Source organism: Pelophylax lessonae (assembly GCF_965119305.1).
Source record: "Pelophylax lessonae genome assembly, chromosome: 1".
NCBI classification, from domain to species: Eukaryota; Metazoa; Chordata; class Amphibia; order Anura; family Ranidae; genus Pelophylax; species Pelophylax lessonae.
Window position 1 is genome coordinate 497,628,877 of NC_138768.1, and position 14,745 is coordinate 497,643,621.

At 44.6% G+C, this 14,745-nt stretch overlaps 1 protein-coding gene across 2 annotated transcripts in view; it reads left to right on the forward strand.

The window, feature by feature from the left end:
* MFSD12 (major facilitator superfamily domain containing 12) overlaps positions 1-14,745 on the forward strand; it is a 388,387-nt gene that overhangs the window by 231,575 nt on the left and 142,067 nt on the right. For both annotated transcript variants that reach the window (XM_082275559.1, XM_082275560.1), the window contains exons 6-7: positions 10,873-10,965; positions 11,065-11,235. In XM_082275559.1, coding sequence (XP_082131685.1) covers positions 10,873-10,965; positions 11,065-11,235 — 264 coding nt within the window. The remainder of the gene's footprint in view (positions 1-10,872; positions 10,966-11,064; positions 11,236-14,745) is intronic.

Sequence of the window (14,745 nt, forward strand, 5' to 3'; positions counted from 1 at the left end):
CCCGGCCAAGATCACCCCTCCTTTTTTGAAGTTTAATTTCCCCAAGATCTTCCCTAGGAAAACTACTTGTCCTTCATTAGGGCTGTATATGTTTACTAGAGTAACCTCTTCCTCATTTAACTTCCCTTTCAGAAAGAGGAATCCCCCCCCCGATCCACCAGCCTATCTTCTAACTCAAATCTGACCCCTCTAGCGAGTCCTATAGCTACACCACTTGATTTTTTTTTGTGAGTGAGTCTGCGTAGTACCATATGGGGTGGTTTCGGGAATATAGCCTGATGTTTGATGCATGCGTGATATGGGTCTCCTGTAGAAATATGTCCACATTTAGATATTTAATTCCCCCCAGGATTTTTAATCTCTTTTACAGGTGAATTAATTCCTCGTACATTATGACAAAATTCACTACTACCATCTCTTTATTTTAGTTTTCTTAGGCTGGTGTCTCCGGGGTTATGATCCCTTGCTGGGAGATTGGGATTTTCGATTTTGCGAGTGGGATACTTTTTATACTATTATTTTCCCTACTTCTTCCCGCCACCTCCTCTCCCCCTCCTCTCCCCCTCCTCTCCCTCTCCCATTCCCCCCTCTCCCATTCCCCCCTCTCCCATTCCCCCCTCTTCCTAACCCCCCCTCCCCATCCCGTTCCTCGTCATTGTGGGCACCTAGCTTTCTCCTTTCCCCTTGCTAGGATAGTCAATTTTCCTCCACCCCATTCCAATCAACATTCCCTTGGGGTTGAGCTCTGTCTTTGCTCGCCCGTCCCTCCCTTCTTCCCTATACTTGGGTTGATGATTAATACAAGCTATCGCCTCCATGGAGCCATCCTCTTGGATCTCTTCCTCAGTTTCCCTCTTACTTCCTCCCCCCCTTCGCAGCCTCTCCCCGCCTCCCCCTCACTCGAATCCCCCCCTAGTCCAGTCATCAGTTCTTAGTTTTTTTTTTCCTTTGTTTTCATATTCTTCTTCTTTATTTTCTCTTGCCACTGATTTTCTTCCTCTATTTCCTCCTCTGGGATCTCTTGGTCTGTCCATCCAGAAATTTCCATTACTGGTATTTTTAAACCCTCACAGGAAGTTTGGGTATCTTTTGGGAACCTTAGCAAGACCGTCTTTCCTTCTCTCCGCACTCCTAGTCCCGGCGGGTGACTCCAAAAATACTGTATTTTTAATTTCTTTAAGGCTTCCACCACTGGTTTTAAGATGCATTTTCTGTTAATTGTTTCCTGTGAGAGATACGGGAAGACTTGTAGGTCTACACCTTCATATCTCATTGTTGGTCTGTCTCTCATTTTTTCCCAGATTTGAGTTCTCACTTCGTATTTATGGAATCTCGCTATCACATCTCTTGATTTTTCTCTTGGTGCATTTAAGGGTTTCCGTATTCTGTGAACTCTTTCAAACTCTATTTTATCTGTTATTGTATTCCCAAAAGCGGGTTAAATACATTTTCCAGCTTTTCTTCTAACTTTTCTTCTTTCTTTTTCCGGTAACCCTCAAGTTCCTCCTTCTATTTCTATTCTCTTGATCCTCCATCTTATATAACATATTCCTCTGTTATAGTTGTATTTTTTTAATTTGCTCTTTTAATTTTGTTAACTTTTTCCCATGGATGTCTATCTTCGTTTCTGTTTCTTCTACTCTTATCAAAATATGTCCTAGATCTCCATATAGGGTAGCCATTTCAGTTTTAATTGATCTCTCTAAATTGGAGAACCTTTCCACCATCTCTGATTTTGTAGGGGGTTGGTCCTTAATCCTTAGTTCTTCTTCCTTCCCTGATCCACTGTCTCCCATTGTTTGTGTACTCTCTCTAGACAGATCTAGGCTCTCCACTCCCGTTGCTCTTGATGCTTTTGATCCTTTGGTATTTTTATTTCCTTCATTATTTTGTTTTGATCTTAAGACTGGTTGATTTTCAAGAGTCCCATTTTGCCCTTTCCCTTCCTGAGTCATATACATTTTAATAGTCCCAGGGCTAGCCGTAATTTTTGCTGGTTTCCCTGTCACCTCTTTTGTCTGTTTATTCTTCTTCATTTTAGACCTATAAATTCCTTTTGTATGTGGCTGGTATTTATAGCCAACCCTCTTGCTTTTTCACTGAGTACTAGGTTGACCACGTAGGGTCTAATGGGTTTAATTCCCTTGATTTTTCTCCGATGGAGTTAGATCATGCACCCCTCTTAGGCGGCGAGGTTAGTGTATCCCCAAATTCCTTCTCCTTGACCCCAGCCGCTCACTTTAGTTTTTCCAGAGCAGGAGAAAGGAGTATTATGTCATGTGTTCCTTTTTATATCAATTTTCCAAAAGGAGGCTATAATCATCACCTCTTTTAAGATAAGGGATAGAACAGTCAAAATAAATCCAACTGCTTTTGACTCAACTATCCAGAGAGAGTTGTATTAATTACTTCCCTTAACGGCAGGGTAGATTAGTGGTCATAGGCTTCCCTTTATAAGTTATATCAAGCTGTTCTCATACAGTCTTTCCAAAATAACCTAGAATAGGTACCAGACTTGTAATACATAGAAAAATATAGAGAGTGTCTGTGATGGAGGCCTCAACAGACTTGACTTTTAGGGGGGGTCCCAGAAGTTCTTCTGTGTGGTTACCTTATCTATTAAGATAACTCAGTAGTTAGGAATGGACATAGGAATTTCTTATTTCCTCGTTCACTCTTATAGCTCTTGGATTAACTTTCCAAAGTGGTCTATGGCAGTCTCCAAGAAGATTTCAAACCTAGACATATTTCCCAGGCAAGCCGCTTCTTGAATCCTCTTCCCTTCTAGGAAGCAATAGCGTGCCCCCTCATTGGCCAATCATAGCCAGGAGAGCCAGAGATAATTTCCATCATGGCGTAGTACAGTATATCAAAGTCTCCCCAGACAGGGTTATCTGGACAATGTTCACTTTAACATCAAGCCAGCAGTATGTAATAAAAAGATAGTAGGGGGGCTCATTCGTTTAATCCTTTCCCCACTTGGTGAGCTATGGCATACTCCCCCTTTGGACAAAAAGGCAGATGGAGCCAGAGGAATTCCTATCCCAGCATGTTAGTCTATCAAAGCCCCTCCACAAAGGGTTATCTTGATAGTGTTCACTTTGGGTATTATTTACAGTTTATATGGAAAAGCAGAGACTTGGGGGGCTTTCACCGTCTCACCACTCCTTTGTGACTTAATCCCGGATCACCTCCTGTGCTGTGTGATTTGGCTCCTTCTCTGTATGTTTGGTCGGGTACCCGAGGGCTATTACGCCTCTCTACCAGGGATCCGTCTCACGCTGCTCTCCGGTGGCTGGCTTGGCCTCTGTCCTCTGTCTCTTGGGCGGTTAACCCCGAGTCGGCTCCTGCTTCCCCGGTATTCAGCAGGGTGCAAAGTGTCCGCGGCAACTCTCCTTGGGTCGGGTGGGGGTGAGTGAGGGGGAGCGAGGTCTCGGACTAGCCACTCATGGGGGCCAGAGGATCGGGGGTCTCTGCAAACATTCCTCTGGACGGCGTTCCACGGCACTCTAGCGTGTACTCGGAACTGGCGCCATTGACAGGCTCCTCCCCGGCAGCCGGACAAGGCATGCTGGCTGCTTCTGCTGCAACCATTTCCAGATGGATCAGACACTGTGGTTCGGGCTTATTCCATTAAGGGTCAGGTTTCTCCTTTTCCTGTTATAGCGCACTCGACTCGGGCGCTTAGTGCCTCCTGGGCCTTCCGTCAGGCATCAGTGGATGTGTTGGCATCTGCAGATGCTTCCTTCAGCCGCAAGGTTTTACAGGCTGCTGTTTAGAGGATTTGCCATCTTTTGAGTGTTTTTTATTTTTTTTTTTTTTTTTCAGGTGAGCTCCATCCATGTTTCCTGGTTGGTGGTTCAGCCCAGTTTTTTTTTTTTTTACTGTTTCCACCCCTTATGTTTGACACTGCTTTGGGATGTCCCTTATAGTCATGAAGATGAGGAGCTGTGTCCGTCAATGAAGGAAAGCGAAAATGGGATTTTTGACCTACCATAAAATCCATTTGTCTGAAGTTCATTGCCAAACAAAGCACCCGCCCTTCTATGGAGTTTTTTCTCTTCTGACACTGGTTGTAATAAAACTGAATAGCTATAGCAGAGAGTGGGAGTATACCCACTGGGACTGTCCCATAGGTGTAGTAAAGTTTTTGTCTGCATAGTGTCCTGCTCCTGTAGGGGGCAGTATAACCCATATAGTCATGATGATGAGTGGTGTCCGTCAATGAACATCATAAAAAATGGCTTTTTACGGTAAGACAAAAATCACATTATCTCCATTAGAGTAGTGGGTAAAATGTCCCAACAGGATTGGTGATGTGACCCAGTGCACATCCTACTCCATGTATGCGTTCCTCAAAAAGCCGTAAGAGGGCGAATACTGCTGTGAAATGTCAGCTAATTGTTTCTCTGGAAGCACAGATCCTGGATCTAGAAAACAGTGGCAGCACTGTGCATCATCATTACATCATTACTCATCAGGTGCTGGCGGGGACCTGTGTAGAGGAGGGAAGAGACATAGAGGCACAGGAGCTAGAGGTAGGTAGGTGGGTGACAGCTAGGAGGAGGGGTAAAGGGAAGAGTGCTTGGGAGGCTAGTCCTGAGTTTGTACACCCCAACAAATAGGTTGGGGATATCAGCTCAGAGGTGGCAGTACTGGGCAGGCGCCCACCCCTAGCTGTTAGGGCAATGACCGCTCCAGTAAGGAGGGGGGCAAGGATACAGGCAAGGTTGGACAGCAACTAAGACCATGTTCGCTAAACATTATGTGGTTAACCGTGCACTCAGGTTTGACACGTCACAAATCATGTGGACAGATTATTGGGTGAGGTTGGGGAGGACCCAGCTCTCATGATTCATTTTGGTACCAGTAACAAAGAGTAAGGTTGAGTGTCCTAAAAAATGACTTCAGGGACTGTGGAGCTAAATAAAGAGAAGGACCTCCGAGGTGGTATTCTCAGAGATACCACCTGTGCCTCAAGCCACCTCAGAGAGGCAGCAGGAGATTAGGGAAATGTGGCTAAGGAACTGGTGTTAGGAAGGAGGGGTTTGGGTTCCTGGAGAACTGGGCTGACTTCTCAGTCGGTTACCGGCTCTTTAGTAACGACGGGCTGCACCGTAATCGGGAGGGAGCAGCTCGGTTGGGAAAAAGGTTGGAGGGGCTATTAAGCTAGGTGTTGGGGGGAGGGTTCAGAGGAAGCTATAGGGGGCAGTTAGCACAAGACAGAGAAAGTTGAGGTGGTACACATACCTTCTTAATTCATATCTATTTATTTAAGGTGTCCCACCTCTACTCATTTATTTATAGTTGGCAGCGCCATACCCTTATCTTGTCCCTTCACATTTTGATATAGTCATCGACTATATTATAGGGAGGCTGCAGCCTATGCACATTCCAAATTGTTCCTAAGCACGGAGTCTATCATCTTTAATATATCCATTACCTCTAATTCCAGGGTTAATAAGTTACCAAATCAAAAATGAAGCCTGAGAAATCGTATGAAGAAAATAATTTGCCAAAACTCGGGAATGTTCACAAATGCTAAGAGCCTAGTTAATAAAATGGAGGGACTGGAGCTGCTATTACATGAGGCGGATGGGAATAACAGAAACCTGGTTTGACAGCTCACATGACTGGCTGGCAAACATCCAGGGGCATTCCTTGTATGAGGGACAGGAAAGGTTAGAGTGTGTGGTGTGTGTGCATATATGTATGTAACTCTGTGTGTGTATGTATTTTCGGCCGAAAATGCAACTCTGTCATTTCGGCCGATAGGGGGTTAAATATGCCGAAAATGTATGGCCGCTGATCCGTGCAAAAAGTGAGCTATTCACTTCCCTGTCCGCCGTGATCCGATGCCTATGCCTTCATTGTGATTTACAGCTTGCTAGACCAGTGACGTCCCGGGGGAGAGGGACCCAGAATGCAGAGTGTAGGAGGATCTCATTCCCCTCCACGCCGACTGCTGCATGCTCCATCCACCTCCTCCCTTCAGTGCCTTCACGTGGCGTTCGCTGCGGAGGAAGGTAATGTTGATATGTGCTGTAAAAAAAAAAAAAAAGTTTCTCCCCTTTTTGTCCTGCATAAGTGTCAGTAGTAGAATGGATTCACAGCCTAGTGCTCATCCCCTTCTAATTGCATCGTCTGTCAGTCAGTGTCTGACACTGTCTGACACTGTCTGTCTGTCTGTCTGTCAGTGTCAGATAACTTATTTAAAATCATTTGGGGAAAAAAGTAATTTTCGGCCAAGGGCATCCTGAATTTTCGGTTTCGGCCCAGAATTTTCATTTCGGTGCATCCCTAATAAATAAATATATAGATACACATATATATATATATCTCTATCTATCTATCTATAGATCTATATGTATGTGTGTGCGCACAGACCAAAAGTTTGGACACACCTTCTCATTCAAAGAGTTTTCTTTATTTTCAGGACTATGAAAATTGTAGATTCACACTTCAAGAGGTAGACACCTGAAATGGTTTTCACTTCACAGGTGTGCCCTGTCGGGTTTAATAAGTGTGATTTCTTGCCTTATAAATGGGGTTGGGACCATCAGTTGTGTTGTGCAGAAGTCAGGTGGATACACAGTTTAATAGTCCTACTGAATAGACTGTTAGCTGCTTTTTTCTTGCCATAATACAAATTCTAAGTACGGGAAAATGAGTGGCTGAGTGGCCATCATTACTTTAAGAAATGAAGGTCAGTCAGTCCGAAAAATTGGGAGAACTTTGAAAGTGTCCCCAAGTGCAGTCACAAAAACCATCAAGCGCTACAAAGAAACTGGCTCACATGCGGACCGCCCCAGGAAAGGAAGACCAAGAGTCACCTCTGCTGCGGAGGATAAGTTCATCCGAGTCACCAGCCTCAGAAATCGCAGGTTAACCGCAGCTCAGATTAGAGACCAGGTCAATGGCACATGGAGTTCTAACAGCAGACACATCTCTAGAACAAGTTAAAAGGAGACTGTGTGAATCAGGCCTTCATGGTAGAAAATCTGCTAGGAAACCACTGCTAAAGAAAGGCAACAAGCAGTAGAGACTTGTTTGGGCTAAAGAACACAAGGAATTGTCATTAGACCAGTGGAAATCTGTGCTTTGGTCTGATGAGTCCAAATTTGAGATCTTTGGTACCAACCACCGTGTCTTTGTGCGACGCAGAAAAGGTGAACAGATGGACTCTACATGCCTGGTTCCCACCGTGAAGCATGGAGGAGGTGTGATGGTGTGGGGGTGCTTTGCTGGTGACACTGTTGGGGATTTATTCAAAATTGAAGGCATACTGAACCAGCATGGCTACCACAGCATCTTGCAGCTGCATGCTATTCCATCCGGTTTGCGTTTAGTTGGACCATCACTTTATTTTTCAACAGGACAATGACCCCAAACACAGCTCCAGGCTGTGTAAGGGCTATTTGACCAAGAAGGAGAGTGATGGGGTGCTGCGCCAGATGACCTGGCCTCCACAGTCACCGGACCTGAACCAAATCGGGATGGTTTGGGGTGAGCTGGACTGCAGAGTGAAGGCAAAAGGGCCAACAAGTGCTAAGCATCTCTGGGAACTCCTTCAAGACTGTTGGAAGACCATTTCAGGCGACTACCTCTACAATTTTCATAGTCATGACAATAAAGAAAACTCTTTGAATGAGAAGGTGTGTCCAAACTTTTGGTCTGTATTGTATATCTATTAGGGATGCACCGAAATGAAAATTCTGGGCCGAAACCGAAAATGCAGGATGCCCTTGGCCGAAAACCAAAAATGACTTTTTCCCCCCCAAAAAATGTAAAATAGATAGAACAGGGGCATACACCAAAAACAAGCAGCGAGGTGTCGCTGCCACCCTGTCGCAGTATATGTACTGTGATGGGTTGGCAAGAGGTTAATTTAATTACCAATGGTATTTGTATTATGCAGCATGAGGGGGTTAATGTATTGCCACTGCTGGTCACTCATCTATTAGTGACTGACCAGTGGCAGTTAATTAACCCCTTTGTGCTGCATTAGTGCAACCAGTATCAGTGTTAATTAACACTGGTTGCACTGGTACTGGTTGCACTAATGCAGCACAAAGGGGTTAATTAACTGCCACTGGTCGGTCACTAATGCATCAGTGACCAGCAGTGGCAATACATTACATACATAAGCTGCCTCAGCTCTCCCCCATCCCACCGCCCCCCCCCCCCCACTGCCTCAGCGTCCCCCTCGGCAGTACACCCTCCCCCGCTCTGGCTCAGTATCCCTCCCCATCCCAACGATTCAATCTCCTTACTGTCACTCTGCTGAGTGTTCCTCCGGTGTCCTTCATTCAAAAAAAGCACCTCTGGCCGACGGCCCGCCTCCCGGTGATGTCACTACTACGATCTGTGTATGAATGAAGTGACACACCGGGCGGGTGGGCGGGCGAGCGGCCACTAATAGATATAACTATGTGAGCCTTCACTTCCCTGTCAGCAGGATTGTGTGTATAAACTGACCTGACACTGGGCGGGGGGAGCGGCCGCTAATAACTATAACTATGTGAGCGCTTCACCTCCCTGTCAGCGGAGATGCATGCCTGACAGGGAAGTGAAGGCTCACATAGTCATATCTATTAGTGGCCGCTCACCTGCCGTCCCGCCTGGTATGTCACTTCATTCATACACACATCGTAGTAGTAGGGACGTCATTGAGAGGCGGGCGGCCGGCCAGAGGCCGGACTTTTAAAACCTGCACTGCGCCCTCCTCCTTCCTCATGGCGGCCATATTAATTTTGGCATTGTTAACCCATTATCGGCCGAAATGGGATAGGCTCATTTTCGGCCGATAATTTCGGTGGCCGAAATTTCGGTGCATCCCTAATATCTATCTGTGTGTGTGTGTGTGTGTGTGTATGTATATGCATGTGTATATATGTATGTGTGTGTGTATGTATATATTAATATAATATAATGTGTGTGTAATATCTCTATATATATATATATATATATATATATATATATATATATATATATATATAAAATATACTGTATACGTGTGTGTTCTCTATATGTATGTGTGTGTATATCTATCTGTGTGTGTGTGTGTGTATATATCTATCTATCTGTGTGTGTGTGTATCTATCTATCTATCTATCTATCTATCTATCTATCTATCTATCTATCTATCTATCTGTGTATGTATGTGTGTGTGTGTATATCTATCTATCTATCTGTGTGTGTGTGTGTATGTCTGTCTGTCTGTGTGTGTCTATCTATCTGTGTGTGTGTATATCTATCTATGTGTGTGTGTGTGTGTGTGTGTGTGTGTGTGTGTGTGTGTGTGTGTGTGTGTGTGTGTGTGTGTGTGTGTATTTATGTGTATATATATATATCCAATTCCAAAAAAGCTGGGACACTGTACAAATTGTGAGTAGGAGTGGACTAATTTACAAATCTCCTAAACTTCTATTTTATTAACAATATAATATAGATAACATATCAAATGTTTGAAAGTGAGACATTTTAAAATGTCATGCCAAATATTGGCTCATTTTGGATTTCGGGGGTGGGGGGGGGGGGTGGAAGAAGAGTACCTTCCTGCCACAGTCAAGGATAGGGAAGGAGCCTCGTGCTGGAGATCCCTCCACTGTCACCTTCTATTTTATTTTTTTTTCCCTCGGTGTTGTGAAAACTTGTCAGAAGTGATTCATGTTGATAGCAGAGGAACAAAGCAGAAGACAGAAACACTTGGTGCTCCTAACTGAAACAAGTACACACTACAGAGGGATATACTTTGTTCATATTTTATGTCTGAGGTTTACAACCACTTTAATGTTTATACTTAATGCTGCTACCCAAGGATTTCCTCATCCCTTGCAATATCCTTCCTGCTTGCTTTGCTATCTTATCCTGCAATAGTATCTGGTTCCTGTCTAATTCGATTTGCCAAAAAATACGTATTCCTCGTTAAACCAAGATTTTAGCCATGTATATTTTATCTTTTTATTGTATTTACTTTTGACTTCACTATGTTGCCCAGGACACAAACAATGTTGCAATGAATATAACATTGGAGGATGTGCCCTCCAATTTATAGGTTTGCAAGACTGTGCTGTTCCATAACAGGGCAGGTTTGGGATTAGATTAAAGCAAAGCAAGAAATTTGGCATGGAAAGCATCAAACGTATAGTTTAGATGTTGGTAATTTGGAACAACTAAAGGGGTGCTTGGCAGAGTTTAGGGGGATTTGAGGGCATTATATAGAATAACGTGCAGCATTAAAAAAATACTTGAAGTACAATGATTAAAGTGAACAATGTGACTAAAATATCATAAAAGTCCCAAGAGCAACGTAAAAATCAATTCCAGGGTGATGTGCGTGATCCACGTAGGACAACAGATCCCAACACCAAGAGGAAAGACATATGATTACGTTCACCGGAACAAATGGACCCAACTTGTCATATGATTAAAGGGTCAGATAGGCTCATAAGATATCCTGAAGGTCTTCAAACTGCAGTAGAGGATGTTCAGGTTTGCAGTCAAAGGGCCAAATTTAGTAAATCTCCTCTATCCCCAGATTACATGGAAAGGATAATCCCAGACAAAGCAAACGTGGTGTAATTCCACTTAAAATAAATGTATTAAAAGTAAAAAATACACTTACAAACATCCAGGAATATTATTAGGCAGTGAATGACAGACATGAATCCAGCAGTCTTTGGCATAGTCCTGGCTGCATGAGGCAAAGATCTGACGAGTTTCATCAAAAATGGATTTTATCAAAGGTAAATGGCAATATGAACTAGCCCAGGGGTGTGTAGACTTTTCATATCCACTGTATATGGTTCTACGCCAAGCTGCTTTTTTGAATTTAACTTTTCTTTTCTTCTTCCCCCCCCCCCCCTACAGAATTATATTGCCACCATTCCATTAGTGATGTATGTGAGTGGTTTTGCTTCTTCATTCCTCATGAAACCGGTTAATAATTTGATAGGACGCAATGTAAGTTTGAGTTTATTTTGTGTTTTGATATTTTGCCTATGAAAGTAGTTGTCCTTTTTATGTAATTTGACTCATTGAATGTATTTTTATGTCTTACAGCTTACCTATTTTATAGGCCTCTTGGCAATTTCAGTGTTTGCTGCTTCGGTGGCACTGAAACCTGACCTTGGAGTAGCAGTCTATGCAGCTGCCATAATTTTGGGCTCAGGTTGTGCAACCATTCTGGTCACTTCCTTATCCATGACAGCTGATCTCATTGGACCTCACTCAGTATGTACATCCATGTGTGCTTCATTTTTCCTGTACTTCTATGGTTTATATTCTATCGTCCACTAGTGGGAGACTGCTTGATTCCCTTCAAGACCAAGATATTTTGTCAGATAGGAAAGTCAGTTCTTACATGCTAGTTCGTATGGTTACTGTGGGCAACTTTTAATTACTTGGCTTTTCTTTTGGAATTAATGCATTATTGGCAGTCTTAAAGTGATTGTAAAGTCATTTTTTTCTCCTTTAAATAACAAACATGTTATATTTGCCTGCTCTGTACAGTTGGTTTTGCACAGTGGCCCGGATCCTCCTTTTCTTGGGTCCCTCTTCTGTGCTCCTGGCTCCTCCCTTCTGTGCCCCACAGCATGCCGCTTACTATGGGGGCACCCGAGCGGAGTCACAGCTCCCTTTTTCCAGATTGGCTGACTGACTTTGACAGCAGCGGGAGCCAGTCGCACCGCGCTGCTCTCAGCCAATGGAGAAGGGGGGGGGGGGGGGAGTCCCGGGCAGCTGTGAACTCATATATATTATAACAGGAGTCTGAATGAGGCTTATTTTATAACAAAATTAAAAACCTGTACAGTCACAATGACGTGGAGGGGGCGTGGTTTGACAATGGCGCCGTGAGTTGCCGAGCAGCAGGAGCTCCGTGAGGTGGGTGAGAGCCGTGCAGCGAGTGAGTCAGCTCTCCCCCTCCCTCCCCTGTTAGGTGCCGATCGGGCTCCACAACGCTCGGAGGCAGGTGACGGCGGAGATCCGGCCGCGAGGTCTAAGGAGCGGTGGTTGCAGAGCTTTGAATAGCAAGTATGCAGCGGATGTAGTGGACTCTGCTGAGAGAGGAGTGAAGGCGCCGTACAGGGTGGAATGGTGGGCGTTTGTCTTTGAGGCTGAGGTAGAGGAGAGCCGGCATAGGGCTTAAACTGGGACAGTAGACGTGGAGGTGGTTGTTTCCCCCGCCTATATGAACTCAATAGCCAGCCGTGAGCAAGCCCCTGTGAAAAGGACAGACATTACCACTTACTTTTTGAGGCATTCCACTACACCACGAAGCAGTGTGGAGGTTAAGGTGACTCAGAAGCGTCAGACAGCCGCAGGAATGGCAGCTCAGCAGAAAGGGTCTAAAAGCACGAACGCCCAAGCCATTGGGGGTACCATAGGTGGGAGGAAGATCCCAGCAATGGACACACCGCAGGAACAACGGACGGAGGTGCCCAAGGAGCCCCAGGATCTGCGACAACAGCCGCAAATACCATCAACAGTTGAGTGGGGTGAGTTTGTAAAGCAGATTCCGACGAAACAGGACATTCAAGATATGGCTGCAGCGATTGTGAGCGATATCAAAATGGAAATTTGTGGCCTAAAACAAAAAGTTGATCAAATAGAAGTCAGGATGGCGAATGCAGAGACAGTACAAAGTGATTGAGGTCAGAATCTCTGAATTGGAAAGTTCACGGGTTTTTTTGCAAAAACAAGTCACCCTGTTGCAGCTGCAGCAGGATGATAGTGAGAACCGCAGTCGAAGGAATAATATTTGGCTGCGGGGCTTACCAGAATCCATTAAGGGCCCAGAGCTTAGAACTACAGTAGTGGGCATCTTGAATGGCCTGTTGGAGAGACCCCAAATGGAAAAAATGGAAATAGAGTGCATAGGGTTAAAGCACCCCGAAGGTCGGAGGAAGAATTAATCTCAGACGTCCTGATTAGGATCCATCTGTTTTCACTTAGAGGACATAATGAGACAAGCATGGGCAAATGGGCTGATTGACTTTGAAGGTGTTCAGCTAAAATTATTGCCAGACCTGTCACGGGGCACCCTCAAGATGAGAGCTGCAATCAAACCGCTTTTAGAGGTTATAAGAAAGGTGGGAGCAACTTACTTTTGGGGACATCCTTTTCATTTGAAGGTGGTGAAAGACAGAGACATTTATATATTGAAATGGTCAGATCAGCTCCCCCGGGCTCTTTGCATTTTTGGGATGTGCCCCAATCCATGTGAGTGACTGGTTGGATATTCTGGGAAGCCAGAATTCGGGGAACTATTATATGAATCAAGTCACACAATATAGGAGAAACCAGGAGAAGACAGGAGTGGGAGGAAATATTTGCCCAGGACTGGAGGCATAAATAGCAGATTTAAAAAAAAAAAAAAAAAAAGAAAAGGTCTCCCTATTTTTTTTTTTTTCTCTGAGGAGGGAGTATAAGGTGCTTGTTTTCAGTACCCTCCTATCCGCCTTGAACTGTTTTGCCTTTTCCTTTGTGTTTTGGGTTTGAGAGTAAAAAGACAGAGACCGTAGATATTTCAGAGTCACCCTCTTAAGGGATGTGGGTATTTTTTGGGTGTTAATGTGTGTGTTTTTTTTTTTTTTGTTTTTGTTTTTTGTTATCATATTGGAATGTTTGTGTTTTGTTCTCTGTAGGTTGAAGAGGTACACACTCATAGCCTCAATGAGGCTTCTTCGTTATTTTTCGGGCCCGGTCCTATAGGGGGCCGTAGCACGATCGTATAGGTCACGAGGGTTGGAGGTATTCGAAGGGGAGGCATCTTAGGGGTGTCTTTTGGTCTTTTTTTTTTTTTTTTTGCTGGTTGGGGACACGTAAAAAGACAAAAAAATAGGTGTGTTATTAGGAGTAACATTCACTTTAATTCACTAGGTGGGGGCTTTTTGAGGGGATAGGGGACTCAGAGAAAAGGTGCGGTCAAAAGGCAATTATTAGTTAGTATGAGGGATCTTCCCGGGACCCAGTTCAGGGTCTGAAGAGGCAGTATGGAGAGAGGGGAATGGGGCAATGGGAAGTGTCCGAAATATGAAGAAGGTGGGGAGGGGGAAGCATGGGGCCCTCTCTGAGGGGGAGGAGGGGAGGGGTAAGGGAAAGGAGAGGGGAAATAAATAAATTGATAAGAGTAGAAGATTTGAGTGGAAGGCCTGAGGATATAGTTTTTTTTTTTTTTCTTTTTTGTTGTTTCTGCTGTTTTACTGGGTTGGACAACCTCCGTTCTAAGGGAGTCTTTGAGCTTTGGGACAACCGTTCCCCTGGGGGAGTGGAGTGATGCCTCGGCCGTATTGGGTCGCGCCACTTCCAAGTAGAGGGGCGGGATGACGCCTAAATTAGAGTGTGGTTAAACAGTTTAAATAAAGGTATTTCCTTTGGATTGGGAGGTATAGGAAGGGGCTATGGAGGCAGGGGGGAGGGGGATAGGACGTGAGCATTACGAGAATGGAGGCGACCACCCACCGGAGCATGGCTCCTTTATTCGGGTACTCTAAACTTTAATAGGTTAGAATTTTCAGTTGTTAGTAGGACTGAGATCACATCTTTACCTCATGAAGGGGGTGGGGGTGAAGTGGTGTTCCTTTTCTTATTTATTTTTTCTTTCCTATTGAAGAGGAGTACCCGGGTACAGTGGCTTTCTCGCGGCATCTTGGGAACCACGGCCCTCTCAATAGATAGCGCCTTGGTGCGCTGGTTTGGTTAAACCATTAGAGGGGTTAAGGGGGGGTTGGGTAGTTTATT